Source organism: Phalacrocorax aristotelis, chromosome 5 (assembly GCF_949628215.1).
Source record: "Phalacrocorax aristotelis chromosome 5, bGulAri2.1, whole genome shotgun sequence".
NCBI lineage: Eukaryota > Metazoa > Chordata > Aves > Suliformes > Phalacrocoracidae > Phalacrocorax > Phalacrocorax aristotelis.
The window spans coordinates 30,993,146-31,012,704 of NC_134280.1; the positions used below are offsets into that span (position 1 = coordinate 30,993,146).

General features: G+C 44.2%; 1 protein-coding gene across 1 annotated transcript in view; it reads right to left on the reverse strand.

Moving 5' to 3' along the window:
- Positions 1 to 646: 646 nt before the first annotated feature.
- CDK15 (cyclin dependent kinase 15) overlaps positions 647 to 19,559 on the reverse strand; it is a 38,251-nt gene continuing 19,338 nt past the window's right edge. The window contains 4 exon segments of the mRNA XM_075092581.1: positions 647 to 1,194; positions 6,666 to 6,805; positions 9,427 to 9,475; positions 16,477 to 16,540. Of these exon segments, the coding sequence (XP_074948682.1) occupies positions 1,085 to 1,194; positions 6,666 to 6,805; positions 9,427 to 9,475; positions 16,477 to 16,540 (363 nt within the window). The 3' untranslated portion in view covers positions 647 to 1,084.

Sequence of the window (19,559 nt, forward strand, 5' to 3'; positions counted from 1 at the left end):
TGATCACAGAGAGAGAATAGCTGCCCTCTCTGCACTTAGCTGTGCCAGTGAGCAGGGAATGTATTCAGCCTGCCTCTAAAATCCAATCTGGCCACAGGGCTGGCAGTGTCAGGTCCTTCCCAAAAGGACTTGAGGCTGTCCTGCCTGCCTGCTGCTGTCTACATGATGAGGACAGATGGGGTAGAGAGAGGCTGTGAGACCAGGCACTGAGTGCTGGGACCTGGTCCTATAGCAGGTACATGCCATCTACATGCATTTGAAAGCACAGGAGGGTAGCAGAGGTTTGTCCTGCTATCACAGTTAGGTTGCCTCTTAGCTTGGCAGACAATAAGACAGTCAAAATGATTTGGCTTCAAGATGAGTTTCCAGGTCTGCCCTGCAAGCATGGACCCAGCCAGTGACCTTGACTGGACACATGCTGTTAACAAATGCACAAAGTAAACAAAGAGACAGGATATAATAAAAGGGTATTTTCTGGTAATTTCTTTCAATAGCAGTGATTTTAAGTGATTTTAAGTGATCTTACAGAAGTAGGCTTCTCTAACAAGGAGATTAAAAATGTTGATGCTGAAGCATCTTTTTGAGGTGTGTCATATTAAAGTACTGATTAATTAAAACCAAGGATGCTACAAGTTAAGGAGATTTTGCCTAGCTCTGCTCAGGTTCCATTGTGTGTGAAACCAAAACAAGTAAGCTATAAAATGTGAACGCAGTAGACAAGGACAAAGGTGAACAAAGCAATTTGGTCAGTTTAAGCAATGGGGAAATGAAGCAATATTTTGACTGGGGAGGCGTTAGAGGAAAGGGCACTGGTCTGAGACTTGGGAATCTGATGAAACAAACCCAAACCTTCTATTCCAGTGAGCATTGAGCATTGGGGGCCATTGGCTTGCTGATCTTTTCTCTCTGAATGTGAGATATCCCACTTTGTCCTCAGCCTGGGATGTGGTCATTGAGCCCTGCGTGTCAGTTCTGTTTTCCCACCTTCAATACACAAAGAAATTCATGTGCTAAGCATGACGCAAGCAGCTTTGACAGCGGCAACTACACGCTTACCCAAGAACTAGTCAATCATTCCTGCTTTCTACCAAAACTTCCCTGAACCTCCTGAGAGATGGCCTTTTTGGTAAGAAGCAAACACATCACAGATTTCAGGTTGCAGTCTGACTCCTGAAACTGTGAGCACTGGTTGTCCTGTGGAAAAATCAGGTTAAAGAAAAAGCTGAAAAATGGTCTTTTTCCTTCATGGTACCACTTTCCTAATGCTCTCCTGTGACATTAGCCACTATATAAACTAATTCAGGATTCTATTTCTCACCGCTCTGTTCCTTCTGATTTTTTTGGGAAATGATTTCTTTAATCTAGGCACCCTTCTCCAGAAATCTCACCTACGGTTTCTTTTTCTTTTTCTTTTTCTTTTTCTTTTTCTTTTTCTTTTTCTTTTTCTTTTTCTTTTTCTTTTTCTTTTTCTTTTTCTTTTTCTTTTTCTTTTTCTTTTTCTTTTTCTTTTTCTTTTTCTTTTTCTTTTTCTTTTTCTTTTTTCTTTTTTTTTGAGCAACCAGCAAAATATTATTTGGTAGAACAGTGGTGGGAATGCAACCCGCTAATCAAAAGGATTCAAATGGATCTACACACTGCCAAGCTCTCTCCTTCCCACCCAGCAGAGGGGGAAAAAAAAGAAAAAGAAAAAAGAGATAGAGCGAAGGCACGGAGCTTCTCTCCTTCAGCAATCTCACAAATGCAAAACCTTCCACTCCAGTGACTCCTCATTAACTTACCAAATCTGACAGTCTAATTATCGTAGCTGCTTCACACTTAGAATAAATAAATACTAAAGTGGGTGTTTAAAGAAATTGAGCAGTGAAATTCAGTCATCTAGACAGTCAATAGAGAGAGAGTTTATTTTAAATTTTTATATTCTTATGTATTTATATCATTTTAGGAAAGATAATGAGATAGTTGTCTTTCAGGCTAATTGAGTTCCTAGGCTCATGGTTGCTTGCTGTCACCATCTCAAACTTAGCTTTAACTTTTGTGCCTTAGAAATCTGATCACTACATCCCCATTTGCTCTTTTCTGCTGATAACTGGGTGAAGGCAGAAGTGCACCTGAGGATGGCAAACAACTACATGGGAGTTCCAGTCCAGATGTCTTTCACAGCAAACAAGACAACTAAATCTTCTCAGATTTGCATTTAAGAGTGTAAAGGGAAAGTGGAAGTTAAAGAAACCTCAGATATAACTTGCAATTAGACAAAACACAGAAAAATGTCTGCTAACCTCTGATGCAATAGCATCTGCCTCCATGAAGGGTATTAACAGCACTCTCCCCCAAGAGCAGTTCATCTCTATGAACAATAAGACCTTTATAGAGATTCTCTGGCCTGAGATCAATGGGAGTCAGAGCATTTGATCCATGTCTGTAGGACTTTGTTTCCACAAGTCATGTGGGCCAAACTTTCTGCCAGTTGTGCTTTTGCAAGAGCATGAGTTGGGGAGTGAGCAAAGGAAACCTTCCTTCTTTTCCCATCTTCCTCTTCACCCTGTGCTTCTAAACAGGGCCCAGCACCTGCCAGCACAATGTCTGCTCTAGACCAGCACCCGGGAAAGAGCTTAAGCAGGGCAACATCTCCAGGGGCCTGTGCCCTTGGCACTCATCTGCTGTGGTGATGCAATGGCTCTTTCCTAGGGTGGTGGCTTAATGACATAATACAAAACCTCAGTGCCCTGTCAGTATTTATGCAAGCAGACCTTCCACCACTGTGGAGGTCAGGCCAGGTGAAGTGAGGGGTATTTTTCCTGAGTAAAGTGAAGATTTGCTTTATCACCTCACAGAAGAGACTGCTTCTGGTTCAGGAGTGACAGTTGATTTGCTGCTTAACACCAACTTTGGTTTCTTCCCTTATTGAGACACATTATAAACCAGATTCATACAGCTGGTGGGAACTTCACTTTATAGCTGTCTGATTTGTAGTGAAGGCTATCCATTTGCTGTATACAGAGGTGGCAAAGCACAGAGGTAGAAAAGTGCAAGTGACTATATAAACCTTTTAGCTATGTAGAGGAACCTAGGGAAAGCAGCCAACCCAAACAAGATGTCCATGAAAGCCAGCTCTTCTTTATATGTGCCCTGTGATAACATCTACCAGCGCTGTCTAATCCCAACAGTAATTGGAGTTTTGGTAAGCAATGGCTTGAAGCCTTAACCTCCTCACTGCCTATGCTTGCTTTGCATTAGTTTAGATACAAGAAGCATTAAAATGACAGTGCTTTGTCAACATCAAGCCTTCCCCCTCTCCTTGTCTCTGAAAAGCTGAATAGTGGGCTGTTTTAGGAGAAATGATAGTGTCATCACCACCTGGCACACTGGTTTTGATTGCTGGGAGGAGCCAGAGACCAACTGTACCCAAAAGGAGCAAGTCTCTCCTAGTCAAAGCCAGGATCACATCCATGCAACACACAATCCTTCTCACAGAGCACAAATAGGACTTCATAACTAACTGCTGTGCCAATGGAATGCCCAGGGTCAAATGTCTCCTGAACTGTGAGAAAGGTCTATACTGAGCCTGGACATCAGTCCAGTGGGGACAGGATCTGAGGTGCCAGCTCAGGCCTCCTTGGCCCCTGTGCCTGGGTTGTTTGGCCAGAGCTCTTCTTGCAACATGTTTTCTTGGGAGCACACTGATATTAACCCCAAATCCCACTGCTCACCTTCCCTTCACTGCTTGCGAGCCTGCTCTAAAAGATTTGAGGGCAAAAGAGAGGGAAAATAAACCAAATCCTCAACTAAGAATAATAAGCTGCAATTTTTACTGTCTGACCTGTTGACAGCAGAGTGAGATACCTGCTCAGAGGGCCCTTTGCACTTCAGGACTGACACTGAGTTGAGAGCACAGCTCATGCTTTCTTGATTCAAGGATCTCATCTTTCTTCCAGGAGTGATTAATTGGACAGAAAACATTCTGCTTTAGCAGGTGGCAAAGGGTTAGACTGAAGTTTTATCAGAGCTGCTGCAGTGCAGGGCTGCACTGCACAAAGATAATTGTCTCAGGATTGGCTTAGGCCAGAAAAAGGAGAGCAAATGCTCCAGTTTCACAAAAGGTCATCACTGACACCCCTTAGGCTACTGGCCACAGTGGAAGGAAACTAGAGAATCCCATGCTCCTCTCCTTCATTGTCACATCAAGAGGTGGTGGTGGTGTGTATAGAATTAAGGCCTCCAAGATGATGAGTGGGGTTTGAACCTGGGCCTTAGCAGCACCTTCTAGACCTAGAGGCACAGGAGCGAGCAGCTGTAGGAGAGGCTCATCTGTGGACCAGCCCCACTCAGGGGCAGAGCGTCTTCCACTCTTACAGCATGGGCTGCTCTTTTTTTAAAGCACTTTGCACCCAGATGAGCATAAGCAACAGCAACCTGTTCCCCTCTGCAGGAGCTGATCACCAGGGAGCAAAGAGCCCCTTGTTCCATCTCCCCCTTTCCCAGGGGCAGCAGCTAGCCTCTAGCGATTAGCATTCCCATCAGTAATCAGAAACATGCTATTTGGAGGGGTACTCGTTTTCAAAACACTGATTTCTGTAATTATTTTTCCCAGGAATTGACCTTTGAAAAACATCCTCTGGCTTCTAGCTTGTCATAGCCACTTATATAAAGGACAGTTATGGCTACAATTATTTCATAAAAATAGAAAATTATTTCTTACAGGAACCTTTTATTTTTTCAAATGTTGTTTCCCATATACTATCTCACACACTTTAGGATCAACCCCCTCCTCCTTTCACCTTTCATCTCCCAGTCATTCTTTGCCCTTCTGCTTTAACTTTCTCCTTCAGAGGATGGGGACTAGTAACCAGCATCCTCCAGAACAAAGTGGGAAAAGAATATGTTTAAAATTTGCACTGTTATCATAGCAACCAGAATTTTAAAATTGTACAGTTAAATTCCAAAATAGTGTGATGCCAAAATGATACAAGAGAACAAATGGCTTACACGATGATGGCAGTAGGGATGGCTACACGGGAATTGCCTAATTCAGAATTGCCTAATTTTTACAGACTTAATGAGTAACTCATGAATATGGTCTTGCATGATCATACTGTACTTGTTTCAGCCCTGTGCACTTTGATTCTGTTCCCAACACATTGGTTGCTATGATAACACCATGCAGCTTCCTGTCCACAAGGTACTTCTTGCCACAATATGGGCGATAATAAATATGGGATGGTGCATAAACCCAGGTGAAATGAATCTATCCCCTCTCTGGCAGTGTGTCAGAGAGATTGACACATTATGCCAATCTGTTTTCTCATTCCTTCTATTTCTCCTCACTTTCTCCCTTTCACTCACACTGTCTCTGTACCTGGTTTTTTCCACACTCTCTCTCTCTCTCTTGGCACTGACACTTTCATCTTCTCCCTTGGGGATTGGAGATGTCACTGCGGGAAGTGCTTGTCCGCCTCTCCGGCAGCAGCAGAGCCCTGTGGCTTTGACAAACCTCATTTAATTGGGAGGAAGCCAGGAGGGTTTGAAAGAACTGAAACATCCACGAAACTCCTTTTATCAGGCATAATTTAAACTCTGCATGGAAAAAACCCTATATGTATAAAGAAAAGTCAACTTCCCTCCTGCTGTGCATGCTCCCCTCCTCCCCCCCCGGCACAGGCAGGCTCCTGCGAGATTCCATCTTTTCATTTTTCTAAAAGTGTCAAAGTAGATTTGTGCTCTGTGGCTGGGTGAACAGAAAAGGAATGCAGATGTCTCTCACTCATGCACATAGACACACAGAGCACCTTCTGAAGGGCGACGGTTTGGGAGAGACGCTAGCTGGCTGCTCCTTCCCTTGGGATGTGTTGCAGGAGCCAGAAATAAAGTTTTCAAATATCTTGACAACACAGTCCAAGAAGGCTTCTTAATTGCCCCATCGTAAAAAAACCCACCAAACTAACTAGTGTAGTGGGTGCCCAGGAGGCAACGGGGAATGCAAGGGCTAACTGGCCTGCTGCCCAAAAGGAGGGAGCTTTTCCTAGTGAGGAACAGAACCTGTAGCTTGAGAGACCCTGTATTTATTGTCAGCTCAGGGCACGAGAGGCAGATCTGTGTGTATGCAGCTGTGTGCTTAAGAGAAGGGAGCAAGGGGAGAAGAAAATAAACCAGGTAAAACTCAGGGAGGACAGGGTACAAGGAACAGCTGTTGTCTCAGAACATCAAAAGGGAGCAGGAGGAGTGGTCCAAGGGAATTGGGGCTAGCACATTGTGCTGAGCAGCTGGGAATTCAGGACATCAGGAGGGACCAACATGTGAGTTACACTGAATACACAGTGTGAGCCAGACCGAGGAAAAGCTCTGGGCCCCTGGGGTTACAGAATGGGGGAAAAATGACCTGTCAAAGCATATACACCTCCGCTTTGTAAATGTACCATGGCGGCAGCCCATCCAGGCCCCGTTCTAGTATTAACCTGTGGTCAAGTGGAAGAAAACAGAAAAACAAGCTGTCAGATTTGCAGTGGGATGTAAACTTTGCAGCATATGGGAGTGAGGAGGGAGGGCAGGCAGGAAACAGAGAGATGTCTGGCTGAATGGCAGAGACTTTCAAAGTACAGAAGAAACTCATAACGAATAGCATGTGAAGTAGCTTTTTCTTGGTGAGATGAAATCGAGATTTAACTTACCAGCAGGAACCTGTTAGAGCTGAGGAGGCAGAGGGCTGAAGAAGCCATAAAGAAGCATATCTTTTGCAGAGATCCCACCTCGAGGGAAGGCTGTAAGCATCCTGGAGGCCAAATCCTCTGCTGCTGGTTCCCTTCTCAGCCTAGGAAAACAGGAGAAAAAAATAGCATAGGAGATGAGCACAAGTCAGAAAGATGGAACCAGAACTTGACCCAGCCCTTCTCAGACCTTGAGGCAGAGGTAGTGGGGAGACACAGGGCAGCTGGATAAACCCACCCCAGCTATATAGCTTTCCAGGATATTAGCTTTTCCATGTGAGTTTGATTATATTGGTATATATGCATCCAGGATTTCAGCTCAAACTCATGTTTTCAGAGCAAGTTTGAATATAGATTGTTATTTTGTAGGAAGATGGTTGTAAGTAAAAGGGAAAATGCTGCTGGGTATACTATATTTTACATGTCATAACTGGAATATCAGAGGTTGCTGTTACCAGTTTACAGTGACATTGCAAGTGCACAAAATAATATGACTGGCCCGGTGCGCAGACCGGAGACCAAAACTAAAAAACTAAAGAAAATACCATATCCCCTTTTGCAACCCTAGTATCAGTAGTGCAGTCCATTGTAAAATGTGTTGGGGGTTCATGGAGATGAATCTGTTTCTCAGGATGGTGCTTAAAATAGATGTAATAGCACATGCTCCATGCCCAGCAAATACCAATGCCAAGTGGCTGCTTTCTAGAGGAGCACACAGCTGGGGACACGGAAGTGGAAGAAAGAAAACAAACCAACAAGGAAACAAATAAAAATAGTAATTTAGTTTTACAGCTTTTACTTTGTTTGTTTGTTCTGATCATGTTTCAGCATCAGGAGGCCCATCGGAGCATGGCCTGTTGTGCTTCCTCCCTTGGCCCCCACCAGTGCTTCCCCTCCAAGTGACATCAGGCGCTGGGATCCCCTTGCCCCTGCACTCCCCCACCCTACACAGGACATTTGACATGCTGACATTTTTGTTATGAGGAGACAAAATATAAAAAAAGAAGGGAAAAAACACAGAGACAGAGGCAGAGAGATCCTGAGAAACAGATTTATAAAAGGTATCTGGCCTCACTGTGGTAGGTAACTGCTGAATTCTCACTTCCGGCAAAACAGTTCAAGCCCCTTGAGACCCAAGCCTTTGGGATGCCTTGGGAGACAAAGCATCCAGCCTGAGGCTGCTTGCTAGAGCTGCACCACAGGCTGCCCTTGCCATGGCAGCGTCTTACTGGAGACCCTCTGCCCCCTCGGTCCCTGCTGCCGCAGGCTCCCACACTGGGCAGCAACATGGTTCAGTGCTTCCCACCATGGCACAGGCTTCCTGGTGGTGGCGGAGCTCTGCACAGAGCTCCCCTTTGATTTCTTAATTGGCCATGGAGAGTCATGGCTGAGTGGTCTGAATGAAGCAGCTCTTTCCTTCTCAAGAGCCGAGCATGCTAAGGCAGCCGTTCAGCCATACCGGCATAAGGACTCTGTAATGTAGAGTTAGAGCTGGCCCACATGCAGCCCAGAGCTCTGCAGCAGAGGCGCTGGGCCAGCCTGTCAGTGTAATGGGGCCTGTCATGGGATTATGGCCAAAAATCAGAAGTGCAATACAGCAGAGCTGCAAGAAATATAGTTATTTCTTTGTTCAGACTGAGAGAGGATTTATTGAGTTCTAGGACCTGTATTATCAAGTTGTGGGACATGCTGAGCTTTGTGTGTTTCTGAAGATGTGTGTGACAATGGCTGGCATTTCAGGAACCTGTGCTTTGCTGAAAACTTCAGCACATTTGTTCAGCCATTCAGAACTGCGTCTGGGAAACCCAGCTCTGAAGGGCAGCACAATTCCCTCCAAGCAGGGCTGCATCCCAAGCAATGAGCTGAACAGATAATAAACAGCAGAGATTAAAAGTAAGGCTACATCCTCAAAGAATATTTGATTCTTGTCTTGTGCATGAGCACAATCCTGAGGACAAATCCTGTCTAGTCTTTTCCTACATATCTATAAAGCCTGTTGTGTGCCTCAAAATCAGTATTGGGGAGGGATTCCATTTTAATGACTATCTGAGCTAGGTTAGGGCATTTTGCATGATTATAAATTTATTTCACTGACATATATATACATTATGTGTGCATGCGTGCACGCACGCACATATGCTTGAAAAATACTCCCTTCTTTTAGCACACTAGGGAGTGATTGGGCGGTGTTGGTGTGTCCGGTCAAGCTGAGGTATGTAACCATGGCCCTCGTCTCATAGCTTTTGGCCACTGAAGAATGTGATTTTTCCCCTCCTAACTAATCACAAGATTATTTCATTTTCTTGTGAAAATGCTGTCCTAGCACGTCTTCCTTACCACTGTTGAGCAACGTTCCTACAGTCTGTTTCCAGAAATGAGAACTGGGACAATGCAAAGCCTGTCTTCAGCCTGGGCAAGAGGGCCTGGGAAAGTACAACCTTCTGAATTGAACTGTGCCCCGCAAAAAGCTGCTCATAATGTCATTGAATCACTGCTTATCTGAGAATAATCACTACTCCTCTGAGAATAATAAACTCACTATGTGCCTACCTCTACTGCGATCTCTCAAAATCAGTTGCTTAACTGACGTTAGATCTGCTTGTTACTACAGAGCCACCCGGCATTTCCTGAGCTTGCCAAAAGAGCTCATTTCAAGTTAAATTATCGAATCAAGAAACAAATAAACCCAGAGGCGATTTTGACATTGCCATTACAGGTAGCTTACCTGTCACAGATGACTCAGAGTCTCTGAGGTCTCCTGGAAGCAACCAGTTCTAGAAAGTGTAATATGCAATCACAGAATTAAATGAAAATGCAGCCAAAAACCATTCTTTGAGCCCTTACAAGAAACATGTGCTCAGAATTTCAAAGGGCCCTATAGAATCTGTCATCTTAGTATTTATAAATATACATTATTCCTATAGGACTTGAGTACCAGCATTGATGTTAATAAGGCTGTTCCAGTTCTGTAACCCTTCCCTTTCATACATCTGTGAATATAGGCCTCGGGCCTCCTTCTGTTACAGTATGACAGTATGGGTCTTAGCTTTTCAATAAAAGCAGTATCAGTCCCTAAAGCCTTCACACAAAGGAAGCAGAAAAAGGTTTGCAGGCCTTAATCCCCAGCAATTGTCTTGGCTTACCAAGGGCCTGCTGAACTTCATGTATTGCCCCGTGGGCATGTGGGGCTTTTCTGCATGGATCTGGCAGAAAAATGGGATGGGGCAAAGGCACTTGGGTCCCACTCGCTTCTTGCCCACTGCTCTTGCTGTCAATCCCTCACTATGTTTGTTGTTTATCAAGTTAACCATTTTGATGCAGGCTTTGTACTTACTGATTCAAACACCTCTACCAGACTGGAACTTTGCAGACTTTGCAGTTTTGGGAAGGCTGTTATTATTGTTGCCATTTTTCAAGGACATATTTCTAAACATTGTGGGAAATGTAGAGGGATACATTCCTCAAACATTTTCTTAAAAAGAATTAATTTTTCTCAGGCTTCGATATGAATGAATGTCTTAAGCCTGGAAGATTTCCCCTTGGAGCTGATCAACAGAGATATTTTCTTGCATCAGAAGGGCTGTAATTTCTACCCAGCTACATTTTCCTAAGCACCAGAGATGAATGGTGCTCTAGCCACAGAAAGGAGAGCAGGAAGGGTGGTGTAGACCTCTCATCCAGCCCAGCCTGGACAAGCTTTCCCTGTGGTAGTGAGACCACCAGGAAGCAAGCACCACTGGTCTGTTGCCAGTAGACTCAGAGCTCAGCTGGGGCTTCTGCTGCACCATCTGAGAGCATCTGCCCTCCCTTCCTGCCCAGAAGCACCAGCCGCATCATTCAGTGACAGAAGCTGCCAGTTGCAGGCAAAGCAGGAGTCCCCTCTGCCTTTGCCTACGTGGGCCATTTCCAGAGTGCCAGGCCCAGGGGCTTGGTCACTCAGTGTCTCACTTAATGCACAGACAATTTGAAAAAGTGCAAATGACTGAACTTTCAGCACTTAACCTTTCCAACAGCAATCTCTCACCATTAAGCGAGGCAAACAGGTTGTTAAACTTGTCTATCACAGGGTAAGTAACAGTTCACAACTGAAGTGTCCTCCTACACCCAAACACTAAGGTAATTGCTAAAGCAGTAAATGGCACTATAACTTGGGACAGGATTCATGACTGTTTAAGTGCCAGACCACTGGAATTATCACCAATATACAGAAGTTATATATTAGTATCTTCAATAGTCCCTTCCCAAATCAGTCACCGAGATTAACTCTGGCAGAACATTCCTCTTGGATCACTAACAACATTTTCTCTGTATCCTCTTTCCTTCATTTTGTCCCCTGAACTGTAAAAAAAGTGTAGAAATAAATTGTCCATATTGAGTAGAAAGGCAAAGTTTCCAGGCAGAATAGAAGAAAAACAATTATAAAAATGTTTTTTGTGTGAGGTAGAAATTTTTACCTCTTCATAGATCTGGCCAAAAACTTTCAGATGTTGTCACTTTCTGCCAGAAAATCTTGATTTGTGAGATGGAAACATTCCATGACAATATATCAATTTCCTTTAATATTTAATAAAAATTTCAAGATTGCTTAAATATTGTACTTTACTGAAATATTAACATTAATATTATTAATTGAGTTTAACATAAAAGTTAAAAAATGCATGTTCAGTTGATAACAGCAAAGTGTTTCAATGATATCTAAGTGAAATGTCACTTTAGTTTTGTGGAGTGCATTTTCAGGATTAACATTCCAAAGAGTAAATAGGATTTTCTTTGCATTACAGATAGAAATATCAGCTTGCTTACTGGCAACTGGGAGGAATACCTGAATTATAGCCTCAATATAGTCTCAAGCAAGTCTCTTGACTTAAATTTATCATTTATATAACATGGAGATTAATAACTATCTACAAGGGGTAGTGTAAGAGCCAGTGAGCCAATGACTGCTGTCCCTGTCCAAACACATCTTTCAGTGGAGAATTCTGCTTGAATGAGGACTGCCAAATTCGCCACTTGGAGTAGACAGAGCTTTGATTATAAATGGAAGATATAGGTAAGAAAACAGTGTGTCTGTGCTCAAGGATTTAATGCAGTTAACTAATCCACTTTAAATCAGTTCAGATTAATCTCCTCACTGACCCCTTATAGACAAACCCTTAGAGAATGCCGAGGCCCCATTGTGTCGAGCAGGGTAAGAACAGAGCAGTAAATATTTTCCCTACTGTAAGATTAAGACCAATCTAAAATTGTAAAACATCATAAACAGCTACTCCTTAAAGGTAAAAGATAAAGATAAAGAATATTTGGATATCATTCCAAAAAGTGGATGAACTACTGATTTAATCGCCTTACAATGATGATATAGACATAAAATGATGGGATTGTGTAGAGCTGATTGGCTTTTTCAACAATACAGGTAGATGTTATTTTCTATCCATATGCAAGGCAGTGTGTGCTAATGAGGAAATACCTTCCTATAAGAAAACCCAGGTGGAAGTGGCTAATGAACTGATAATGAGGCAAGCAAGCCAGAGGACAAAAGTTAAACTTTCCTAATTGTTGAAGCAAGAGAAGGAGGATGCGGAGTGCTGCTGGATGAAGGTGCTGGGGTTGCTGGCTCACAGAGAAAATTTCTCTCATTAGTGAAATCTCTGTGGCTGCAGGACAGAAGCAGAGATCTGTCTGTGTGGCAGGCTGGAAACTGCGGTCTGTGCCCAGTGCCAGACAGATAGGAAGCTTCCCTACAGCCAGACCAGCATGTATTGCACATTAGTTACGGCGCTGCTCTTCCTTTTGGGATCAAAGCCACATGCAGTTTATTATGACAATAAAAATTTCTTCGCTTTAGAATTCAGTTTCCAACCATCCCATTTGTTAAATGAAGCATCAGCATAAAAAGTGAGATTAAAAAAAAAAACCACTCGGAGTGCAGGCTTCATCTGCATTCTCAAAAATGTCACTTGAAGTTTGCGTTTCAGAGCCTGCTGCTTGTTGCCTCCATCTGCTGGTGACATTTTGGAAACGCAACAGATACTAGAAATCTGGAGCAGAAGTTGACTCTGGAAAGCTTCTAAATCTCATTCAGTGTAGTAAAGCCTTCAGATATATGAAAAACCAGGTTTAATTTAAAAGTCATTGCTGCATCTGAAAAAGCCCAGTGTAAAACCTGTGTCTGCTAAGTGAGTTGATACTACCTGCCATAGGAAACTTCATCAGTCAGCCTTGGCGATAAATCAAAGAATAAAGCTCACTCATAGTGAGTTCATCATGTTATAAACAAATAAGCACTGTTCCTCACTCTTTGGAAGCCAAACGTCAGAAAAAGGAAGCAAAAACAAACTCAGTACATTGGGCGCTCCAGTATTCCCAGTATGGCAAAAGCACTAGCTTAATGTCATGGGCTGTGATTCCTAATCCTTTCCTGCCCTTGACCCCTGCTGTCTAGATTCGAACTTGTAACCATTAATGGGGCTGGATCAAAACACTGGCCTTCTAGTGTCACCAATGGTGTTTAGAGGGGATTTAAACTCCCTGCTTTTCAGTGCAGTGAAATGAACACAGCAGTAGATTAATGCAAGGATTTGAGCTCACACAGCATGAGAGCTTTCAAAAATAGTGTTAACAGAGCTACAACTGCCTCTTTCAGGGGAAGCAAAATGAGGGGAGCAGAACAAATGAACAAACACAGGGCAAAGCCTTGTCGCTATGGGCAGGGCTCCTAAGTCCGGGAAGCCAGGGAGAGGGCCAGCAAGTGCACTGAGAAGCGGGGCAGGAGCTCTCCCAACCTTTCATGTTCTGCAGGAACTGGTTCTCAAGCCAGGGCTGGGGTAAAACTGTGCTTGCAGGCCCCACGGCTGCTGCAGGGCTGGCCACGGAATTGTTGCTCAACCATCCTTCCTGTTCACCTGGGGTCAGGCACAGGTTGAGATTTTGGCAAACTGTAGGCAATGGGCATGAGGCCCATTTCTGAACTTCTTTGTGCAAGAAGGCACAAGGGCATAGGGTGGTCAAATATGCCTTTGCACTTTTCATCCCTTGCCAGTTGCCCATAGAGGGGGCAGGGGAGCTGCTCTTCCTCCAGCTGCCCTGTGTGTGCACAGCTCACAGACCCTACACCCCATACTGTATCTATTCTTCAGACTCTGCAGCAGGATGTGCTCGAGCCCACAGTAGTGACAGGAAAACATCTAAAGGTTTCCAGCTTTCATTTCAAAGATTCCTACTAACCCACCTGTCCCAGGAACCCTTCCAGTAACAACCTCAGTCTGGGACTGAGCCTGCACTGCTGAATCCAGTGGGAGTTTTGCCATCAAGTTCAATGAGAATAGGATCACACCTCAGTGCTTTGTTTTGCCCGTGTTCGTTCCTTGCCTCGGGCAGGAACCTGTTTGTTTGTTTGCTGCCTGCGCTCCCTGCGAACATCAATAGGACTAGGTAAAAGCATTCAAGCCATCAGATTTGGGGAAGTGCTGCAAAGTTTGTTTGCTTATCTGAACCATCCCAGGCACTCACATTCGCACAACTGGGCTGGAAATAACCTCAGGAGAGAAGGTTTTCTCAGGCAGACTCCACAGCTTCCATTCAGGCTGAGTGTGTCCTGGGGGGGAAACAGCACTGGTGCTTCAGGGAACAGAGGGGAAGTGCACAGGAGCAGGTGAATGGCAAATAGCTTTAAGCACAGAGACTAATTTGCCTTCTTACCAGCAGCCCCATCGTCAAAAACTGACTTGATTTAGTTCATGGCTAGGGCAAATAGTCCAACCTTGTATGACTAACCTTTTTCTATCCAGACTGGTGTGTATAATCCAGGTGTGAGACAAGTGCTTCGTTCCAGTGTGTGGCTGGAGCGGCTCGGAGCCCCTTAGGCAGGCCCTGAGGAGGGGATGCTGCCTCTCCAGCTGACACAGCTAATGCCCCAAACATTGGCTCAGCACCCCTCTCCCATGTGTTTGCTAGCATAGTGGGATGCTCCCACAGGAAGGTGTCCTCTAACTCCTGCATTTCTGTGTGTTCCAGCCACAAAAGGCACCAGTGTCACAGGATTGCAACACAGGAACACAGGTCAATGCTGCCCCACTGGAGTATATTAGGGAAACTTTCTATCAAGCCTGAAAGCAACCCAGACTTGAAAACTGCTTATGATCACTAGACTTGTCTTTACAGGAGCTATTTCCATGCTGCCTAAGCGCCTGTCCTCTCACTCCGAGCCCTGCCACTGGCACTCTCCACAGCAGCAGAGGACAGCACTGCTACTCAGACAAAATAGAAATAAGTGGGAGTCAGCCCTCAGGGCAGTCCTGGGTACTCACACATTCTCTGTTGTCTGTACTATTTTTTTTTGCAATTGTAGCCTTAATGCTTGCACTTTTAGATTGTCCCTCTATATAGCATTGGGATATCTAATTGTCATCACTGAGAATTTCTGGCCTTGTATGAGCAGATGACTGGCATAAAAAAAAACCTGTGATCAGTTTGTCACACACATGAGTATTTCTTTCCTCCCAGACTACCCTTCCCAACTTGTAGACTACCCAGCCAAGCCTTCAACAACTTAGAGAAGAATGCGCTTCCTCCAGCTGTCTGCTCTGTGCTTGCTCCCTATCCAAATTAAACTTGCTGTGGACAGCGACACATTCCCATTTCACGCTGGTTTGATTAATGTGTCTCAGCTAATTGTGTGAAGGATTCCAGTCCTTTCGAGTGTGAGACCAGATTATTGTTCAGCCAATCGTGGCTACCATGTGAAAATGGGGGCTGTTTAGTGTTCATGCACCAGAATCAAAGGAGGGGCATCTTGGACTGGGTCACAGAGCAACACCCACTTCTTTGAAAAGATGTTACTATGCTCTACCAAACCTGTAAACCTCTTGCTCAAAGCACGTCTTCTCCCTCCTCCTCTCCCCCCTGCTCTTTTTTCCCCCTTCCAGATAGACAGTCTCCCCCCCATCACTCTCTTAGGGTATAAGTGAGAGAGAATGTCTAGATTGTAGATGGGTGGATTTCACATTCTAGGGTTTTTAATATTTCACTTTTATATTTCTCTTAGAGAATGATCCTGCTGAGAGGCTGAGAATCAGTGCTCATCATTTTCCCCTCACTGACACTTGAATATATTTTCCCAAGAGAAAACATTAAACAAAAAGAGAGAGAAAGAGAGAAAGGGGGAGAGAGAGAGAGGGAGAGTGACTGAGCTAGCTTTTCAAAGCATACTTCTCAACCTGCCCACATCAAAATAAGAGACAACTGGCCCTTTGAAGTCCAGGACACAGACTTCTCTACCAGCCCATGTGGAAATAAAAGAAGCCATCTTTATAAATCACACAGATTTCTCACCTTGCCCACATCAAAATCAGGGACAGTGACCTTTAAAACTGAGGTTTAAAGGCCCCCAGACCAATCTCCATAAAAATAAGGAGAGTTCAGATAAACTGTGTGTCTGGGTACCTGTCAGCTTTTCCAGTCTAAACCAGGAGACATCGGTCCTTTGCACTGAGGAGTGGAGACTAACTACATTGTCAGCACTTACAGCAGTGAAATCTTCCATCAGCTTAACATATACCCAGGGCTCAGTGAGGCAACTTTGCCATGCATGTACCTTTGCTTGTATCCTAGGCCGATCCCAGTGTTGTTATAGGTCCTACAACACCACTATCATTAAGTAGCTCAAGGGATTTCATAACACTGAAGCACAGGATTTTTCATAATGAGAATCTGACCCCAAAATTAAGTTGTTAGTGGCTCAGAGAAAAAGCTGGCATTCTTGTGAGTTAAATCCTACCTGGGTTATAGTTGGGGAGCTTGCAAAGTCCTGGCCAGGTGTCCACAGTTGTGACCCCCAATACCTGTGCAAAAGAAGGAGAGTGAGAAGAGCAATAACCTCTGTCTGCCAGTACCCTGCCTTGGTGTGGAGCTGGAGGAATCGGTCTCAACGGAGAGAGACTGTGGCCTTTACTGTAAACCAGCACAGATTCACACTGCCTTGGCTGGTGCTGGATCTACCACTGCGCATAAAGGACACTGACATTTTAGCACATTTTATAGCAGAAAGGGTCCTGCTGAGATTGAATGTTGTTGCTGCTGGGAACATCAGTGAAGGTGTATGCAACTTCGCTGCCAGGTGCCACTCCTGCATGTGTTTGCCAGCCCAGGGGTCACATTGTTCAGCCCATTGTGCTGCTGAAGATGTCCTCCTGCACCAGCGCTGCACTGGGAACTTACTGTACTGGCAGCAGCTGATACACTCAGTGGAAGCAGAGGCTATGAGCAGTGATAGAAACCCCTGCCATTCTGAGGTGAAAAAGAGAAGCTGACAGACAGGTCTGCTGGCAGATGGGCAGATGCTAGAAAGCAGTCCAGTGTCTCATCCTGAAGGGTCCAGATCTTCAGCAGTGTATCTGGCCTTTATTATTAATTGTGGGCTTCAGTAGTACATCCTCACTGAGCAAAGTCTGGGCCAGAAAAGCCTCCTCCAACCTCATTTTAGTTGCTGAAATGTATGAGATCAAGCATATCTGGATTTCTAGGCCAGTTGATGTTGCGGATGTTCAGTGTTATTATTACCACTTACTGCGTGCAAAGTGCCTTGTGCCTATTGATATGGATGAGTTGTGCTAAAGAGGTAAGGGCACATATTTAAGAATAGTTCACAGCATGTGATAAAGTATTATAAATCTGTACTGCTAATTCCAATCATTCAAAGCTTATCATCCAGACAACCCCCAAAATTATCAGACTGAAATTTTAACATGAAAAATGTCAGGATTTTTTATTCACTTTCTTGTCTCCAACATTAAATTTGTCTCACATTGATTACACTTTGCATATGATAAACAATTCCTTTTCCTTAAAATGAAAGCCAAGATCTATCATATGGGGAAACTTGTGATAAGACTGCAAAAAACCAGGCATCAGTAAAAAAAATACATTAAAGAAGGAAGAAATATAAAGGCTGGATGTTGCAGTCGCATCTGCAGATGCAGTTGCATCTGGTAGCTGATTGCTTTTCTCACTCACAGTTGGGAAACCGCCATGAGGACAATTACAGCTACCTGGAGAAGAGAGCCACAACCAGGGACTGCATCTCACAGCTGGCACATATTAGCATGGTGGTCTGTGGGGGGAAGTAAGCTAGCTTGCTGTGGCCCATGTTTCGAAACTGCTTATGGACCCAGCCTGCCACAGCAAGGAACAAGGGGTAGGACTCTTGTTTCTGCTCACCTGTGAAATCAGTTTTGGAAGCTGCCCCAAATTAGTCTTGGAAGTTTGAATGCTCCCCAAAGAGAAGGTGTCCTGTAGCCTTCAGCCATGTGAGGATGTTGGAAGGTGGCTCACATTGAGGGTAATTTGGCGTGCCTGGATGAGGATGTGTTCTCGACTGGTGTGTACATCATGTAAGTAGGGCAGGTCTGCCCAAAGCATGTGTACAGGAAAGAGAGAGTTGGAATCTGAACCTGAGTCTAGAATTTGCTGTCTTTTGCTACCCTTCTAGCTTTCCAGGAAGCCACAGCAGAACCTCTAAAATATTCTGCATTGAAAATCCAGGTGTGTGTTCTGAGGTGCCTCCCTGCATTCATCCATGCCCTCATTCTTCAAGGTTTCTTGTGAGCCATTGGGCATCAGTTCTAAAGGCATTAGTGGGAGCTGGGAAAGTTCAGTACATAATAACATCTTACTCTCCAGGGTCAGCTCAGCACTCTGCCTCTCTCTGGTGAAGAATTTAAGAAAATAGTTGTTTGTGCATGCTTGTAGTTTGCTACATAAGGTTTTCAGTATGTGCTTGAATTCTGCTGAGTTGAGGTGTGAAAGCATTCAGAGCACCAATCACTGAATGCCATATGATTATGGATTTGTATTTATCTTTTCTGAGGCTTTTCTTTACAAAATATGCTATTCCAGTCCATGAATTTGGATCTAATTTTTAATTTCCAAGGTAATGGGGCAGGTGATTTTCTTTCTTTTCTTTTTTTCCCCCCCCGGACCTTTAATGAGAATCCTTACCAAATCAGGCAATGAGTTTAATTGAAATTAATTATACTGTGGGGATTGTTTTACCTGTTGTGCATCCACCCTAAATCTAACTTTCTGGTCCATGCTGTCAGACGAAGCAAAACAGCTTCTCTCAACCTGCTACTTTGCCATGCTTCCCCAAGCAGGCACTTTTTTACTATAGTGAAAGGTCTTGGTGCAGCTCAGTTCAGTCCACTTGGGAAGAGGTACAGTTTCAGCCAGAAACATCTTTACAATACCTGTGTTTCAGCAAGCGCTTTAAGTTGGTATAAATCGTTGTGTTCTCTCTCTGCCCTCCGACTGCTTGCTTCTCCTGTGATGAACCAGATGCAGGAATCAATCTAGCTAACTTTGCTTATTTTAATTGGGAAGTTATATTTTATGCTTTGAAGTAATTCATCTGGTACTTGTCACGTGTTTGGCTCAGCCCCAGAAGCACGCTGGTGGCATGCTGCAGCCTAGTCCATGCCACATGAAGTCCTTCTCAGCACAATGTTAATCAATAAGATGGAGTTTCTGAATGCAAAACCCATGACTGATCTATTGAAGTTTGAATGATGGATCTTAAGTTTGTCAGGTTTGCTTACTCTCCATGCTATGAGAGAACTAGAGACACTGCAGTTTGCATTCACTCAGGCCATACTTCCATAACCAGCACTGCCAGCCTAAGTAGCTCCTTCCTCTTTGTCCCCTTCCCATTTGGCCCTGCTCCTGTGTCATCCCTTCATTAGTACTACTGGTCATTAGTGCTACTGTTTGTGCAGCCAGATGATGAACTGGGTAAATAAACTCCTCTCATTTAGAGTAACACAGGGAGAAGACCAAGTTATAGGTTCCTCAGTTCACGTAGCCCCG